An 18,829-nucleotide genomic window follows, 5' to 3' on the forward strand; every position below is an offset into this window, starting at 1 on the left:
CGAATACTTACATACCCGCCATTTACTGCAAGTGCGTTCAAGTTATGACATTTTTGAGTACCTAATCATTTATTTTAAAAACATAACATAACCCTCCTTCTGGCGCAGTTGGGTAACAAACAGAGCACGTAGTATAGACTAACTTTTTATTTGAAAACGTAAGTAATTAGTTACAATAACAGGGTACTTACATTCGACTATTTAGCCATTAGACACGTCAGTCATACATAATTAAAATATTTATCAACAGGACGCGTTTTCTTTTCAGTAACTATTTTGCGTAAGTAGCGATGGCAGCGCTTCATCGCATCACAAAACGACAGTGAAGTACTTAGCATTTCCTAATAAAATAATGTGGCACTTCGAATTTAATTGGACCACATGCATTGGATATTCGGACTATAATTGCTAGATTTCATTCTACTGACTCCTCTAGTTGGATCCCTCTCCATTTACCTACTCTCCCTTACAGTGAAAAGACTGGTGGAAAAATATAAAGAAACTTAGGTACCTACGCACGTGACTTTTTCAGTTTTTTGATCACTCAATTAATTCAGAATGTACTTTTTCCGCTACTGAGAGACATGCACCGGTGAAAAAGTCTATTTTTATCTTAAGTGTATTTTTAAACTAATTTTACGGTATCGACTCGCTTTAATGTAAGGAAAATGCGTAAGTTGTTTAAATAACAATGTTGAATGTGCAATGTACACATTAATCATTCAACAATATTATAAAGCTGAAAAATTTGTTTGTTTGGTTGCACGCTCAAGAACTACCTGGTCTTATTTGTAAAATTATATTCTCTTCTTTAAATATTCTAATTTTAGGTACATAATGGATGCAATAAAATATTGAGTATTGAGTATTCTTTATTCTTTGTGTTGAATAGTTAATTCATCGAGGAAGGCTATTTATTAACCATTATCGCTACGACAAGTAAGAGCAGAGCAACATTTGACAAATGTTGCGAAAATGGGACAAGTAGGTATTCAAACTATTTTCACACACAGTTACGAGTCAGCACGTACTCACATAAACAGGCGGTTTGGAAAGAAGTCAAAAATTGATATTATTAAAGGCCTTCGAGCGTTGTTGTTCAACTATAGCGTGAAAAATTCAAATAAATGCGAACGCTTTATCATTAATCTGTTTTTGTTTTCCGCCAGATGACCAAGACCATGTCTAATGGAATGTAAAAATCTAAAACGTACATAGATATGTCTTATATAGATGGATTTACGTATAGACGTAAATCTGTAACCAATTCTGATTAATCTGGGCACGAAATATTTGAACATCGATATCTTGAAAACTGCTTTACAAAAACGAGTCCCTCTTTCAAATATATGTTATTTGGTGTACCTATCTACACTAATATTATAAAGAGGAAAACTTTGTTTGTTTGTTGGTTGTAATGAATAGGACCGTTTTTAAAAATTCTTTCACCATTCAAAAGCTACATTATTCACGAGTAACATAGGCTAAATTTTATTTTGGAAAAAAATAGGGTTCCGTAAAATATGTAGATAACGTAGTCCACGCGCACGAAGCCGCGGGCGGAAAGCTAGTTTTCATAACTATTACGTATTCTGTGACATAAGTTACAGGCCTGAATTTGGATTTAAATTTTGTCCATATGAATCAGCCGAATAATGCAATTTCGAAGAAGTACCCGTAGAAACAGCACATTTATCAATCTAATAGTGGCATCAATAGTGACTGAGTTTCTTGCGCTGCTTCTTCTCAGCACTGGCCCATTTACGAGTATTGTCCCGAAGCAGTGGTAGGGTTAATACTGGGACGTGTAAAAGTGCTTTTTAAAAGCCTATTTGCGAAAAAAATACTTTTTAAGAGTTATTGAGTTGCAATTTGTGCAATTTTGCAATAAAGATAAGTCTTATTATTCTGTCAACTACCTACATTTACCAATCATTGTAAGGCTAGATTTCCTACGATCGTGGACTGAGCAACGAATGACATAACAGTGATTTGGTGTAGTTATTCTGTAAGATTTTGACTGTACAGGAGAAGCAGCGATGGGAACGAGAGAATATGAGAATAGTAAGTAGGGAATATGTAGAACGTAAAATACGTGCCTCGTCAAAGTAACTTAAAAATTTCTTTAAAAAAATAGTTATTTACTAGCTTTCCGCCCGCGGCTTCGCCCGCGTGTAATTTTGTCTGTCACAGAAAAACTTTATCGCGCGCGTCCCTGTTTCAAAAACCGGGATAAAAACTATCCTATCCCAAGTAACATTTTACTCCATTTAAGAGTTCACATTTAGTTCCAATGTGTACTTAAAGCATTAGTACAGTTCACTCGTGATGTATAAGCTGTATTATTGCAATTAATTACACCTATACCTGTCTAAGGGACTTATAGGAGTGTAGACTAGTGTAGAGTTATACTTTTATACGATTGTTGGTGTTATAATACTCTAACAACTATCCTTTAGTCAGCCGTCTGACTAAGAGCATTATAGGAGGGTAGAGATACGGCAACCGCTGTTTAACGGCCTACTTGTACGATGTTATAGAGCTAGCATTTTAATAGAACACACGTGGTCATTTATAAAGCCAAAGGCTGTTATGTTTACTTGTTTTAGACTGTTATACAGCTAGTAGCTGTAGTAGGACTTGTTTGTGNTAATGGGCATTATTCTCAAATTATGGAAACGAGAATAACCCTAAGATTAATTTAAAAACAAAAAACAAAACGCCAAACCCTTACAACATTTAATATCGAATTTAAACTTACCCGTACTCTTTACGCTCCAACAACGAAATGCGTCTCTTGAGTCAAAAAAGTTAAACGGTGCATTTTTTTTTATAAATCTAGGCTCTTAAATTAACAAAAACAAATGTTCTGTTAACATGTCACACGAAACTTAGGTATACAACACCTATTTGGTCTCATATCTGGTTGTTTAGGCTTGGGCCAAATTCCGTGCCGCTGAGTGTATTTGAACATCGATATCTTGAAAACTGCTTTACAAAAACGAGTCCCTCTTTCAAATATATGTTATTCGGTGTATCTATTTTCATATAGATAAACATGTGCTACAGGCCTGAAATTGAATTTAAATTCTGTTCATATGAATCAGCCGAATAATGCAATTTCGAAGAAGTACCCGTAGAAACAGCACATTTATCAATCTTATAGTAGTGGCATCAATAGTGACTGAGTTTCTTGCGCTGCTTCTTCTCAGCACTGGCCCATTTATTGTAGGAACCAAAGCAATAGTAGGGTTAATACTGGGACGTGTAAAGTGCTTTTTAAAAGCACATTTGCAAAAAAAAATGAGTTTTTATGAGTTATTTGCAATTCTGCAACAAGGATAAGTCATAATAATCTGTCCACTATATTTACCAATCATTGTAAGGCTAGATTTCCTACGATCGTGGACTGAGCAACGAATAACATAACAGTGATTTTTTAATTAGTTACGCTGTAAGTAAATAGTTTTCGACAGGAGTTGCAGCAATGGGAACGAGAGGTGGGAATATTAAGTAGGGAATAGAACGTAAAATATGTATCTCCTCAAAGTAATTTAAAAATTTCCATTCATTCTTCTTTTAAAAAATAGTTATTTATGTACTTAAGTTTTAATTGTTAGTCAACTCTACATAAAGATAAAGAAGCATGATAGGGGACGCACTTATCTTAAAAGATTTTTCAAATGTACGTTTGTAAGTATTTGAAATGCCTATTAAAATTCACGCACAGTTTCTTTCCATTAGGCAGACTCAGCAGTTAATCAGCAAAAAACCTACTCATCAGCTCAAAAACTATCATCAAAATACACGCAAAAAAGATAGTATAAACAAAATAATCTACTTAATACAAAATACAATCTACTTCGTACATACCTTTACACTACTTTTATTCTCACAACGAAGTACACTTTTTAAAACTTTAGTCAGTTTTTTAACACGACTTCACACTAAGACTGGCTTCCTCGGACCGATGAAAGTCCGCCAGTAACTTAAAGGATACTGGCAGAAATCGATCGATTGCATCGACGTATATTACATAAGGAGATCACGGCCTTGATGACGTGAACACAAGGTTTAGAAAGGCAAAAAAAATCGAGCAATTTCCTCCAACAATAAAGGAAAAGAACTCGCTCTAAGATATACCTAAAAGTTTCAAAACAATATTGGCCTCTAAATTACTGAAAAGTGTGTGGTGTTCTATGTAATATTTTTCAATACAAATTATTTATTCCTTTGTTGGCTGTCCTCCTATGTTATTGGAAATACAGGGTTCTGATTAATATCACTGCGGGTCAACTTTCAAGAAGCAAAAATTAAAAACTATTATTCTATCTATACAAATCCATACTAATATAAAGCTGAGTCTAGTGTCAGAAGCAACTAGTCCGATTTGAAAAATATTTTTGTGTTGGATAGCCCATTTATCGAGGAAAACTACTTAAGGGTTCATTATTTCGACCAATAGGAGCAGAGTATTAAAGAAACATGTTGCGAAAGTGGGAAAATTATTGATTTTGGATTCAGAAATCAGAATCAATGGAAATTCGTCTTATGTGCATGTAAAGGCTGATTACATGTATAGTTAAGTAAGTGTGATCACTTAAAATTAAGTTAAAATTGAGTTAACTACTTAACACGTGTAAAACAACCTTAACATGATAGTACAGCCTTTGAAATCACCTAGACAATAATAGCTGACAATACAAGACACTGAAACAATATGATGCTGTAAAGCAATATAGCACGGTACATTAAAATGTGAATAAATATAATTAGTAAAATTGTTCCACTTCTTTGTTCTTGAGACAGACATAAAATCTAAGACCCTGTGTATCTGTTGCTAGACTATTTCTATATTTTAGGTAATATTCTTTGTTCTTCTTATCGTGTCGACAACAAACCTATACAGTGTCAGCCCAAAACTCCGCTACCAGAGTGGCGTTGTCAGTAGCATTCATTATATCTTCCTGCGTGCAGTTGTTTGGGCACGCAGGTCGCAGGGCACGACGACATCATGTACTCATCATTTAATAATAGTCCTGTGGGATAGATAGAACACACTTTGTACACCACACTACACAAGAAGAAAAAATAAAGGAATATACAAGATACGGCACAATTTAGGCAGTATTATCGCTATACAGCGATCTCTCCCAAACAACCTAGAAGGCAGAGGACATTATAAATATTATTTTTAAAACAATTTTAAAGTTGTAGAACCTTTTACACGTGCCAATACAATCGGTTTGCTCAGTTCCTTGCACTACACTTAATGAACTAAGTAAAGTGTCTTAATAAAATAAAATAACAGTTTCTTAATACGTATATCTTTATTATATGTATAGTACGCTAATTGGCTCAACAAATAGAACAGTATAACTTGACGATAAACATTTGCATAACGTGATAATCGATTTTACATAAATGCATAAAGGTAAATCCAACCAGCTATATCACAAAGTAACATTTTGAGAGCAATCTCCATCTTATTATACAACTACATAGTTAAATATTGGATTAACGCAAATCTTGTTTATTTAGAGAGGAGAGAATATTAATAACAACACTTTATTTGTCTATCATCTGGAACGATACATAATAATGTTTGAATATAACCACAGTAAATAATAAATTCATTTCTGAAATTATTCTGTCCAACTTCAACCAATCACAATCTATTTACTTGAATTTTGAACTAGTCAAGTGTCGTATCAGAACACGCATATTTTAACTATTACTTTAATTTTAAACCTTTTCCGATTAAACACCTTTTAAATGGTAAGCAACGAAACAATACTCACTGTCTAATGTTATAAATCAAATATAGTTCAACAATATTTACATTATTCAACAATATCTGCGAAGCTAAATAATCATAAGCTATAATTATTAGCATTTCAATTATACATTGTACCCATAAAGAACAAAATCTGGGTCAAGTTCGAAGTATAGGTAGAGTTTTATTACAAAGATTTCTATCCGATATTTTTCTTTACCTCAGACTAAAGAAAGAGATCAAACAAGTTACAAGATTAACGGTTTTCAAAAAATAAAAAAGGGATTATTCCCCGTTTTCACCATCAATCCCTAATTTGTAAGTGACCCTTTTGAAAACCAAATTCCTGTTATGTGTTACCATAGGGGTCACTTAAAAATTAGGAATTGATGGTGAAAATGGGCATATAACTTTTTTTGAACAATTATTAGTTTAAATTCGCTCATTTGACCTAAGTCTGATGAGACGCTAACAAGGGAGCTACGAAACGAGCTGTCAAAGGAAAATTCGAGCAACGTTTCCAATATAATTATTTACGTGAAAAATTCAATATCGCTCGAATTTAGCTTACATTTAAATAATTTTGGATCTCGCGTTACAAGTATTCATACAAAAAGCTTAATACTTTTTAATATGTTAGGATTATAAAGAAAGTAACGAAGGATATCTACTCGTATGTACGTTAATCATAGTTAAAATACTCATACCCCAATGTAATATTTTAACACCAAGCTGTGTATACAGAACCTAATACAATCGGTAGTTTATTTGTAGTTATATGTATAATATTAAGTATATAAGTAAGTATAGAGGGATTACAGGATAGCTTACAGTAAAAGAGAGTAAAGGCACACATCTTACAAGTATAGAATATGAATCATAAAGCACTTAATAATAATACATAGAATGTAGATAGTTTGGTTTAAATATGATTATAAATAATAATTCAAACAACCGATATGTAGCTCCTTCGCCGTCTTATCTACATATTCTAGATCTTGCTAACACCCTTTGCTGAATTCCAATTTTAGAATTTTTGAGTTATTAAAAATTATAGTAATTAATAATACCTCGAAATTTCTTACCTTCCAGGGGTTCCAGGTTCAATTCTTCAGTTTGAGTTAAAATCTTTTAAGCTTGCCCTTGGTTCACAAGGGCAAGTGTCGTAAAGTGAACTTAGTATGAGATGTGGTTGCACGAAACTTATTTTGAGAATCAAAATTGTCACGTTAGTGTTTAATTCGAAGATTGAGTATCGAATTTTATCGAGTACGCAAACGATTCGAAGACGAAAGTTGTTCGTGCTAGAGGTACAGTTGTGATAACCCACACGGTAGAAGAAGAAGACTGATATATTTCAGTCAATAGTGCAAGTAGGAGCTTATACCTTGACTTGATGATCCTAGCTAATTTATAGTAACTAAATAAACAAATTCACCAAAAGTTAGAATCATTTGAATTATGATTATTATAGAGTTTTTAAACCGACACGATTTTGATGAAAACCTGATGAAAGAAAAGTCTAGAATACCTACATAGAGCTTCGGTTTTCGTCTACAATTCTAATAAGCATCTCTTTCAATTGAACGAAAGAAAAGTTGTAACAAAACAAATAATGACCATGAACCTGACTCTAACCACAACAGCGAGCAAAAACTGAAACCTATTGTTATTATTTTCACGTAAAGATTTTTTTGCTGAACGAGTTTTCTTTGATATTCTCGATCAATAGACTCATTTCGATTAACTTTTTGCAAAGTCTGGAAAATGTACTTTTGTATTGTTGGCGATCTAAAGGTTTATCCACATTTAAATATTTTTTGTAGAGCAACATAAATCTGCAACTTGACAGGGTAAAACAACGTTCATGACATTCACGGTCTGTTGCTGTTATTTTGTAAAACTAAAACATGTATGGAAAACGAAAATGTATGTTTTGTTCGAGTTGGTTTTACTATGAATTATTTATTTATTGTAATTAGATTAATTAAATTACTGACACGTGCCGTTCCCGCACTTGTTTTATTTCACAAGCAAATGAATTGGAAATTCTTTTTGTTGAAATAAAATATTGAATGTGTAAACCAGCAACTTACGTAGTACCGAAACTAATATTTTTGCATTATTGTTTTGTGTAGCTAGATCGAAATACTGAGCCACATTTTAAAAAAATGTTATGTAAGTAAAAAGTTTTTATTATTATTATGTTAATAGGTACGTCAAATACATAATGATAACTTTGCACTTCACTACAAAAGTAAGTTTGGTATGCACGCACCGCAATTTCAACGTTTTTTGCTACACTCTATCTATTTTTGTTACTTTAAATAGGTACATCAAAAAATGTTTCAAAGACTTGATTTAACTTTTTTTCTCAGTTATACTTCTTTTATAATAATATTCATGCTCTGTGTTAAATCCAAATCATATAAACCAGTATAAGTTTTTTGTCCATTATATTTTTTATTAATCCTTCAAGGCCCGCGAATCTAGACACAATAGATAATCAATTGTTATGGCATTAATGTATGCTGTCTGGGACTTTAAAGGTTAACATTCGAACCTTAACTCTAAAATGAGGACATTTTAACTCACCAGTTATCGTCACTAGCGAGTGACAGAACCTAAACTCGCCGGTTTCTTGAAGACAAGCCCTCATTATACGAAAATGTAGAGCACGTATTATCAGCGTTACAAAAGTTAAAATTACTGTATTTTAAAGTAACTAACCCTCAAAAAACAACTGGTAAAATTATAAACGTAACGTCAAATCGAATATGAAATAGAGTTCCAACTATTCTCTATATGGCATCCCAAAAACTTTTTTTAGAAAGCAAAAAAGCTGTTAAAGATAGATTTGATGGTTTTATTGCCCTGCACATTTTAACCAAAATTTTAAAAGACGAAAAGATATGAGAGCTTATAGGTATATATACTTTACTTACCTACAAATAAATAAGATTGAACATTATTAATATTAAGTCAGATTACGTGCATCTTTCTTTATGTCTAAATAGAAAAGAGGAAGACCACAGAAGAAATTCATTTTGTATTGCTTTTTAGATTATGTTAAAAGATTATTGTGCTTTGTATCAGATACTGTTTTATTTTATTTATCACTCCAATGTTTATAGACTTATTAACTTAGTATTTGTACAACTAATACAAGAGTTGATTTGAATCGGAAGATCACAATCGAAATAGATTTTAGTTTAGTCGCGATAAATGTTAATTACAATGAATAAATGAATCTGGTACTTACATTACGAATTTATTTAATAAGAAATACGAAACAGCGGATAGATTACTATGTAACATGTTATGTTAATAGATACAATCTACAACACGCAACGTACTACTGATCGCTATGTCAACAACGGAAACCATTTGTAGGTTTTAATTAATTCAGCATTAGACATCGGGTCCAAAACATGGATCTACATAAACTTTCTAATTTTAAATGAAAGATTTAAACAAAAAAAAATAACGCTCGCTTTACACTATCGTTCTACGATATTATTAGGTTAACATGAGAATTAATTAATTCGAAGTCGAAACATCGGGTAAATTAATGGAAATGTACCTACCTATGTGGTTATCTACGTTGTATACTTACAGTATATTTTGTCTGAACATCATAGTTGTAGAGCTGTGACCCGACATCCAACATTTATTGTATTTAAAATTCACAAAAATGTCTAGCTACAGTAACATCTTATATCATAAAACATCGTAACACTGACAAATTGCTAACAATCTCTCTCTTTGACAATTCATTAACATTTATCTACCATTCAACCAGGTTTAACATCGATTTTAACTACTGTTTTATCAATAAGCTCATTTTAGAGTTTAAACTGAGAAGAAATAGACCGCAGTCGAAATGTGTGCTTAGCTGATATGTTTAGGTCAGCTTTGATATAGTTTTGTTTCAGATCTGACACGTGACTTAATGAAAAAAACAGTAACTTGCAACTAAAATTCAATTAGAGTCAATTTGCTCTTATTTATGTTCTAAACATTGTAGTCACAATGAAGTAATTAAAAAACAAAACACATTTGAGAACCATTCAATGAAAATCATTATAATACATTCTTAACGCGTTGTAAGTGTAATTATAAATACCGCTCGCTCGACTACCCACAGAAGTCATGGCCGTAAAATGGTACTTGATAGAGATCAAAGCACAGAGCAATTACAGTCATTTATTTCGGCTTTTCGGCATTTCATAACCTCATTTAGAATCCTTACCCATTTTACTTATAAAATCTCAATCCTCCCTCCCTCTACTAAGACTGAACCTACGATGGAATTTGAACCCCTTTTTCTTCTCTTGCTTTTCCTCCGGTTTCCCTTCCATCAAATTGTCAGCACTTTTGGCCACTTGCACACTCTTCCTTCTGTTCTTCATTGACTTAACTAGCTTGTAGAACTTGCCTTTCTTCTTGGTTGAGTCTAGCGTGAGTTCAGATAAGTCTTCTTCCACTTCCACGCTGAATTCTGATGATATATCTCCAAGGTCTTCTACGCTGTGGCTCTCTATTTCTTTGGCTTGGGGCACTTCAAGTTTGCCTTTGGATGTGTCTGGTTTTGGCTCTTCGGGGACTGGTGGGGCATCAGGGTCTACGCACTGGAATGAATAAATGCAATTTTAATTAGATTTTTGTAGTAAGCATAAAATGTTGAATATAAAGACCACCAACACCTGTTAAATTTTCTTTAAGGATGATAATAAAACTCAAAAATAATCTCTGAATACAGGGTATCTCAAAAATAATCACGATTTACGCCTAAGACGCATCTGTATAGATACATACATACATATATCGCGATACACGTCAGTTGTAAGGGCCTCCAATCGATACATTATCTCAACTCGGAGCAATCTTGCCTAACCTTTAATGAGTTTCTGACCTTTCGCAAGTTGCGAAGAATCCGAAGCGCGTAATTCGATTTCGGAGGCAAAAACCGACCTTCGGTAAAGAAAAAGGATAAATACATCAAAGCCTACCGCAAAATAAGTTCCCGATTTCATGAAGAGACTTTCATCGACTAAATACCTTAAGAACCAGTTGTAAGTAATTCTCAGAATGCTTTGAGCTATGTTTCCTGTTGCTAAGAATCTCCACTCCAGCTTCGGGGAAAATCGAAGACTCAGAATCGACTAATTACGTTACTACGTACGTCCAATTAATTTGAATTCTATATTGCTGAAATACATCATGAGATTCTTATTTTAATGACAAACAAAAAGTTTGCTGTTTCATCAACATGTTGGATTTTTAATTTACTTGAAACGTTATTCATTGACTGAAATCATTATGTTCACAGACAGATTGGGTTGGGTAGCCTAGATGCATACTTTATTATTACACAAAGAAATCAATTGTTTGTAAGAGCGATCATCATCATCATTTCAGTCATAGGACGTCCACTGCTGAACATAGATCTCCCCCAATGATTTTCATATCGACCGGTTGGTTGCGGCCTGGCCTGTACATAGCGCCTTCCAGCCTTTATGAGGTCGTCGGTCTACCGTAAGGGTACCTAAAAAGATCAACAGGAATAGTAATGGTAGTCTACTATATAAAAATAAGTCGGGTTTTCCTTCCTGACGCTATAACTCCAGAACGCAAGAACCGATTTCCACGGTTTTGCATTCGTTGGAAAGGTCTCGGGCTCCGTGAGGTTTATAGCAAAGAACATTCAGGAAAATTTAACAAACGAAATTCCATGCAGGCTAAACCGCGGGCGGAAAGCTAGTTCCTAATAAAACTTACATCAGCCAAGGAGATCCTATACGGCGGCACTTGCTCCGGGTGTCTCCAGGGCTTGTGGTACGGCAGGTCTGTGAGCGACTTCCAGCCAGGATACTTCCGCGCTGCCATGTGGAGCTGGTTGACCAGGCGAGGAGCTAGTTGAGCAGTCACCCTGGAGACAATTTTAGTGTAATAACTTAGTTTTTTTTATAAAAAAAAATGTATATTATGTACCTAATGTGTATCGCAAAATTTATTAATGGTCCCATTAGCCCCTCGTACTAAGCTAAATATATTTGTGTCTCACGACTGAGCTCACCACAATAATAGTCGAGCGGCGGCGAGAACCGAACCCACGTTCCCCGGATCACTAGTCGGCCAGTCCGACCCCTTCACCGTTCGGTTATCGTGGTTAATTTGTATCGCACAATTTACTAACGATCCCATTAGCCCCTCATACTTAAGATAAATTGTTGTTAAATGTGTTGCACTTAAAATAAATATGTTTGTGTCACGAGTAGGCTCACCACAAAACTCGAGTTTCAGCGAGGTTCGAACCCGCGTCCCTTTGAAGTCGACTTCGAAGTTGGCTTAACTGTTAGTGAACTAGCTCTAAAAATCTGAGAGATCTGAAGTTCTTGTTACTTGTTCAGGGGACACATAATGGATACCTAAAGCTTTGTTCATTTTGCACGTAATGCGGAATACAAATACTATAATGTAATCAAATATACCTATCTACCTACAGAAATAACAGGATGTGTCCTTGCAAAAAATACGCAGTTCCCTAAGGGATACGCGGTAACGCTTTCTATTCCAAAATGGTTTTCTTACCTTAGGTACAAACGGTAGACATTCGTAGTATTCAATAGTAAAAGAATAACCATATATATTTTTTTGCATAGAACTTTGTATTACCAACTAAATAGCTAAAGAATAATACCATGTAAATAGTTATCTAGTAAAATTATTGCTAAAAAGACCGAGTGAAAGCACTTCAATACATATTGCCGACATTGATCGAGTTTGTTTCAAAAATGTTGGTCATAAAAATCATCCGAATAGGTATTAGGTATATCTACAATCGGAAAAGCCTAAAAACCCTCTAAGAAAAGTAAAGGATCGTGCTCAATGATTCGAGTACTAAAGGGCCGACCCTTGTGGATTGCCCGCTCGCCTACGTGGATAAAAGTAGAGGTTGCTAATTCAATAATGGCATCTAGAATGTTCTCTTAGATTTAGGCTTAAACGAGGAAAAGCTTTTAAGAATGCGCGTACGAATTCCTTTTTAAGCCTTGTGGATATAATACCTACAGCTAAGTATGTATATGTTACGGTTAATGTGATAAATTGAAAATTATTAATAATAACCGGTTATTATGAATAATTACCGACAGTCGCGGTAAAAGTGATAAATTAATCACATTTAACAGTGATTATTTAATAATTCAACCTTAGTAGGTAACAAATTTCATAAAAGAGAACAACATCTTGTGTACGTGCTCGTGTACAACCAAACTTTTGAACGTTTTGATATCATATATTAATATAATTTGGCATAATGAGTTTGGAATGTTTCTTGCATAATATTACTTTTCCATGATGCCCATAACATAATGTTTTGATTTAAAGTGAAAAATAGGTTAAGGTGCGGCGGGGGTGGCCCTTGGGCCACCCCTAAGCCGCCTATTTAGTTTTATACACACATAAATGACCTCATATTAATCACATTTACCAAATCATGCGGTAATTATTCATAATAACCGGCGATTATTCATAATTTTCACATTTATCACTTTGACCGTAACATATGTATATATATTGGAATACCTCTAACCTCATCTTATATTCCTCCTAGATAAATCTAGATCTCAGAGTACGTTAGGTACATTCAGCGATTGGTAAAGAAAATCCCTACGAATTAACGCTGCTTCGTCGACTTAAAGTTGTTAAAGGTAAGTTACCAGCAATTATTGTTATACCCATAGTGCATCGCAATAAAACGAAACTTCATCCCTTCTAGAGTTTTGACTGNAAGCAAATATCCCTCGCAAAGATCCCTAGCTGTCAGACGCGTAATTTTAACGGGAAAATTTTTTTATGTTAATTTATTATAATTTCGTGTAATATTGTGATAAAATATACTGAAATCAATTGTTTATCGTATAAATAATGTATACGAGTGTTATCCGACGAAAATATTTAGTATTTAGACAAAAAAGTGAAGACAAAATTTCGTCAGCTGTCAACGAAAAATCTTCATAAATTCAAATTTACGGAACAAATTAACAGGGGAGTATTGTTTTTATTCATTAATTAACTAATATCTATAGGTACATTACATGTATTTTGCATTATACACTGAAAATAAAAACATTACAATTCCCAACGTTGAGGTTATAATTTCATGTAAATATTCATATTTTGCCTTTTAATTACTCAGTTTTAAACTTTANAATAAGGACAGGACAGGAATGGCCGATTGCAAACCAAGAGTTAAACTAAGTTAGTAGAGAGTAGCTCGCATAGTTGGCACAGTTTTCCATAGTTGTGTACAGACTGCAATCTATGCAAACACTATGAAAAATACGTTATAAATATTGATTGTATTCTAGTGTATGTCTTGTTGGTTGTCCTATTAAATAAATAAAAATAAAAACAGCGATCTAAGCTAAATAACTTACGCCCGTATTCACAAACGATGCTTGCTTAAATGAGGCAGCAGATCGAACGCACAGTTTTGAATAGAGCTCTGTGATTGGTTCATGTGTCATCCTGTGCGTCCACGCGCACTGTGAGACCTCATAGTAATGTTTGTAACTACGTGTGTAACTTAGTAGAGCTTAGCTCGCATAGTTGACATAGTTTTCCATAGTTGTGTGCAGACTGGAAAGTTGGAAACTATGGAAACACTATGGAAAACAGCGAGCTAAGCTAAACTAACTTAGGTTAGATCTTGGTCTGCAACTAGGCTTGCCAGGCGTCCGGCTTTAGCCGGACATGTTTGGCTTTTTAGGGACTTGTCCGGCCAAATATTGCCTTGTCCGGCCTGTCGGCTTTTGTTAGGCTTTTTATTTGGTTGCCGCGCCAGGCGAAAGTCGAGCCACAGAATCATATAAAGCGCACGCATCAGGATGTTGGATAGTAACCGATGATGATAGTACTCACTCATGAACTGACACTAATTGCACCCATTGTCATTCTCACTAAAATGTCTCTGGGGTGGTGGCGTAGTGAGGCGGGTCGTTACATTCCCTCTAATATGGTCGAGTGAAGCGATGGCTGGTTCACTCGTCATGTCTGTGAACAGGCGCTGCTTTCGGGGACTGGTCAATCCAAGTTATTCAAATTTATGTATGCGAGTCATTTCTACTAGTATCTTAATATGTAAGTCTAGATATTAGCACGTCACTACCTTGTTTAATATACTACGCAATCTTGTATATATACCCATTCTTATAAGATACACCATACAAGAATGCATGGTAAATTCAGTGAACTGCTCCTGAATCGAATGTACCTACTACTACTATTTATATTTATTTATATTAACCGGCAGACAGTGGTGACTGAGTTTGTTGCGGCGCTTCTTCTCAGCACTTGCCAAATGTTGGTCTCGAAGCGCTGGTAGGGTAAAAAGATTATGAGACATGTAGAGGCTCCTTAAGAGCAAAATGACGATTTGTAAGAACTATTTATTAGTCTAAACAAATAAAGAAATTTTGACTTTGACTTTGAAACTTGTACTCCTTCATGATATTAACCTTCAACCAATAGGTTGTCGGAATGATTTGTAGTGTCATTCATGTTACATGTTACATAAATTGAAGAGAGTGGTAAAAAACTTGCTAGTAAGTTTGTTCCTTTTTGATTATATTATCGATGAATAACTCACAAAACCACGAGCTATCATCATCATCATCATCGTCATTTCAGCCACAGGACGTCCACTGCTGAACATAGGCCTCCCCCAATGATTTCCACAATGGCCGGTTGGTGGCGGCCTGCATCCAGCGTCTTCCTGCTACCTTTATGAGGTCGTCAGTCCACTTTGTGGATGGCAGTCCTACGCTGCGCTTTCCAGTACGTGGCCTCCACTCCAGAACCTTGCTACCCCATCAGCTGCCAAGTCAGTTTTGAAAGACCAAGAAGACCTTAATCGAGTCTCCTAAAAGGTAGGCCTTCGTATGAACATAGACAAAACGAACCTTATGTCGAATGTCCATGTTTCGCCAAGAAATAGTAGAGACGCAAACAGGTTGGTACTTCAGGTCACCCCAAAAACAGTGCAGTACAAAAATAGCTGTTTAATCATGTGTATTAAAATCTATAATAAAATACCCAAAGAATTTAGGACATTAAGCATTTGTAATTTTAAGAAACATTTGAGTAAATGGTTGCTATCACTGACACTTTACGATTTAAAAGAGTTCTTTGACTTGCTGTAGTTTTGTTCTTCTTTAGAATCGTCGCTAATATTGTCGTGTTTCTAATTTAACTTTTGCATGCTAATAATAATTTAGCTAAACATGTATAGTTCTCACTGTCTGTACCTAACATCTTTATATACCATGTTTAATTGCAAATAAATGATTATGATTATGATTATTATGATTATTACTCAGTTTCGGTTGGGAGCTCGATTCTCGATCTTGTTGACAAGTATGTCTACCTCGGAAAAAATATTCAGCTAGGTAGATGCAATTTCGAGAAAGCGGTAAATCGTCGAATCAGCGTTCGTGAAACTACATAACATCTTTTCGTCCAAAATACCTCAGTACTTAAAGACGAAAGTCTTCAATCAGTGAGTGTTACCAGTGATGGTATACGGCTCGGAAACGTGGCCTCTCAAAGTTGCACAGCGTTCTTAGGAGAGCTTGGTGTTTCTTTACGAGATCGAATCAGAAACGACTAGCTCCCTGAACGAACTAAAGTCGCTGACATAGACCAACTACGGCAAGCCCTAAAATTGATTGGACAAAAAGTGATGGTGAGAGACATGAGAAAGTCATTGGTCTTTGCCAATCATGTACTTTGGGCTTTGTGGCAGGTTGTGGCGCGTTTAAATGCTTTGTTTAAAATCCCAATGAAAACCTTTATCTGATTCCGATATTACGATATTGGGTCGCTCAATATCGGAATTGTAATATCGGATCTCGTGTTCCGAGATTCCGATATTACGAGATTCCGAGATTCCGATATTCATGCCCTAATTTCCATATCGACCGGTTGGTTGCGGCCTGGCCTGTACATAGCGCCTTCCAGCCTTTATGAGGTCGTCGGTCTACCTTGAGGGTACCTACTAAAAAGATCAACAGGAATAGTAATGGTAGTCTACTATATAAAAATAAGTCGGGTTTTCCTTCCTGACGCTATAACTCCAGAACGCACGAACCGATTTCCACGGTTTTGCATTCGTTGGAAAGGTCTCGGGCTCCGTGAGGTTTATAGCAAAGAAAATTCAGGAAAATTTAACAAACGAAATTCCATGCAGGCTAAGCCGCGGACGGAAAGCTAGTTCCTAATAAAACTTACATCAGCCAAGGAGATCCTATATGGTGGAACTTGCTCCGGGTGTCTCCAGGGCTTGTGGTACGGCAGGTCTGTGAGCGACTTCCAGCCAGGATACTTCCGCGCTGCCATGTGGAGCTGGTTGACCAGGCGAGGAGCTAGTTGAGCCGTCACCCTGGAGACAATTTTAGTGTAATAACATAATAATATTAGTACCTAATTTCTATCGCACATTTAAATATACAGGGCGGAATTTTGTAATGCTACCTGGAGGGAAATTACTCTTAATATTATAGATAGAATTTTTTTCTCAAAGAAAACATTTATTTATTTTCGAAAAGAAATAAAACTGCATTAAAAGATTTCCTTGCCACACCCGGGAATCGAACCAACTAAAATGTATTAAAAATTACACCCTGTATTTTTATTATATCGATCGTTAGGGTCAAGTTTAATGATGAAATCTCTCTAACAAACTTGATAAATCAAATGAAAGGAAATCCATAAAATCTTAAATTATTTTAATTATGTACAGAAAATTGTATGGTATGGTAGTGAATTTTCGAAAAATTTTCGAAAATCTATGAATGCAGTTCTCTTTCTTTTCAAAAATAAAGGAATGTTTTCTTTCAGTAAAATTTTCTATCTGCAGTATTAAGAGTACTTTCACTCCAGGTGGCATTACAAAATTCCACCCTGTATAAAACACAAAGGTGACTGACTGACTGACATAGTGATCTATCAACGCGCAGCCCAAACCACTGGACGGATCGGGCTGAAATTTGGCATGCATATATGTTATGACGTAGGCATCCGCTAAGAAAGGATTTTACGAAATTCCACCCCTGAGGGGGTAAAACGGGATCCACGCGTACGAAGTCGCGGGCGGCCGCTAGTTTACTATGGATCGTTTCGACCACGAAGACGCGGCCCCACCATTCTTCCGCTAATGTTTGAGTGTTATCGGTATACGCTAAATTATCCATGAGTGCACGCACGTCGCACACTACAATAATGAAGCTCAGATTGCTCGGATCAAACTCTCCACACCCCGCGCTTCCCTCGTGTGCCTCGACCAAAAATTTGTGAGGCGCGTCTTCGTGGATGAAACGATCTATGGGTCTCATACAAAGGTAATAATCACGAGTGGGCTCACCACAATAGTCGAGCGGCAGCGGGGTTCGAACCCGCGTCCCTTTGAAGTTGAGTCGGCCAGTCTGACCAATTCACCGTTCAGCTATCGTGACTTAACTGTTAGTGAACTAGCTCTACAAGTCTATGAAACGGAGGTTCTTGTAATAACTTGTTCAGGGTTACATAATGAGTACCTAAAGCTTTGTTCATTTTGCACATAATGCGGAATACAGAATACTGTAATGTAATCGAATAAATGTTTTTTTCTTACTTTCTTTATTTCAAATATACCTAGCTACCTACAGAAATAACAGGATAGGTGTATCTGCAAAAAATACACAGTTCCCGAGGGATGCGCGGTAACGCTTTCTGTTCAAAAATGGTTTCCTTACCTTACAAACGGTAGACATTCGTAGTATTCAATAGTAAAGAATAACCGTAGATATTTTTTTGGATAGAACTTTGTATTACCAACTAAATAGCTAAAGAATAATACCATGTAAATAGTTATCTAGTAAAATTATTGCTAAAAAGACCGAGTGAAAGCACTTCAATACATATTGCCGACATTGATCGAGTTTGTTTCAAAAATGTTGGTCATAAAAATCATCCGAATAGGTATTAGCGTATTAGGTATATCTACAATCG

At 35.3% G+C, this 18,829-nt stretch overlaps 1 protein-coding gene across 1 annotated transcript in view; it reads right to left on the minus strand.

Annotated features, from left to right (window-relative positions):
* Positions 1 to 8,900: 8,900 nt before the first annotated feature.
* The window catches only part of LOC114350368 (START domain-containing protein 10), a 47,624-nt gene continuing 37,695 nt past the window's right edge, over positions 8,901 to 18,829 (minus strand). Inside the window, exons 5-6 of the mRNA XM_028301146.1 lie at positions 17,072 to 17,222; positions 8,901 to 10,407 (exon numbers count right to left, since the gene is read on the minus strand). Coding sequence (XP_028156947.1) covers positions 10,048 to 10,407; positions 17,072 to 17,222 — 511 coding nt within the window. The 3' untranslated portion in view covers positions 8,901 to 10,047. The remainder of the gene's footprint in view (positions 10,408 to 17,071; positions 17,223 to 18,829) is intronic.

This window comes from Ostrinia furnacalis, unplaced genomic scaffold, assembly GCF_004193835.3.
Source record: "Ostrinia furnacalis isolate ACB-3 unplaced genomic scaffold, ASM419383v2 OfSCF0868, whole genome shotgun sequence".
Lineage (NCBI taxonomy): Eukaryota > Metazoa > Arthropoda > Insecta > Lepidoptera > Crambidae > Ostrinia > Ostrinia furnacalis.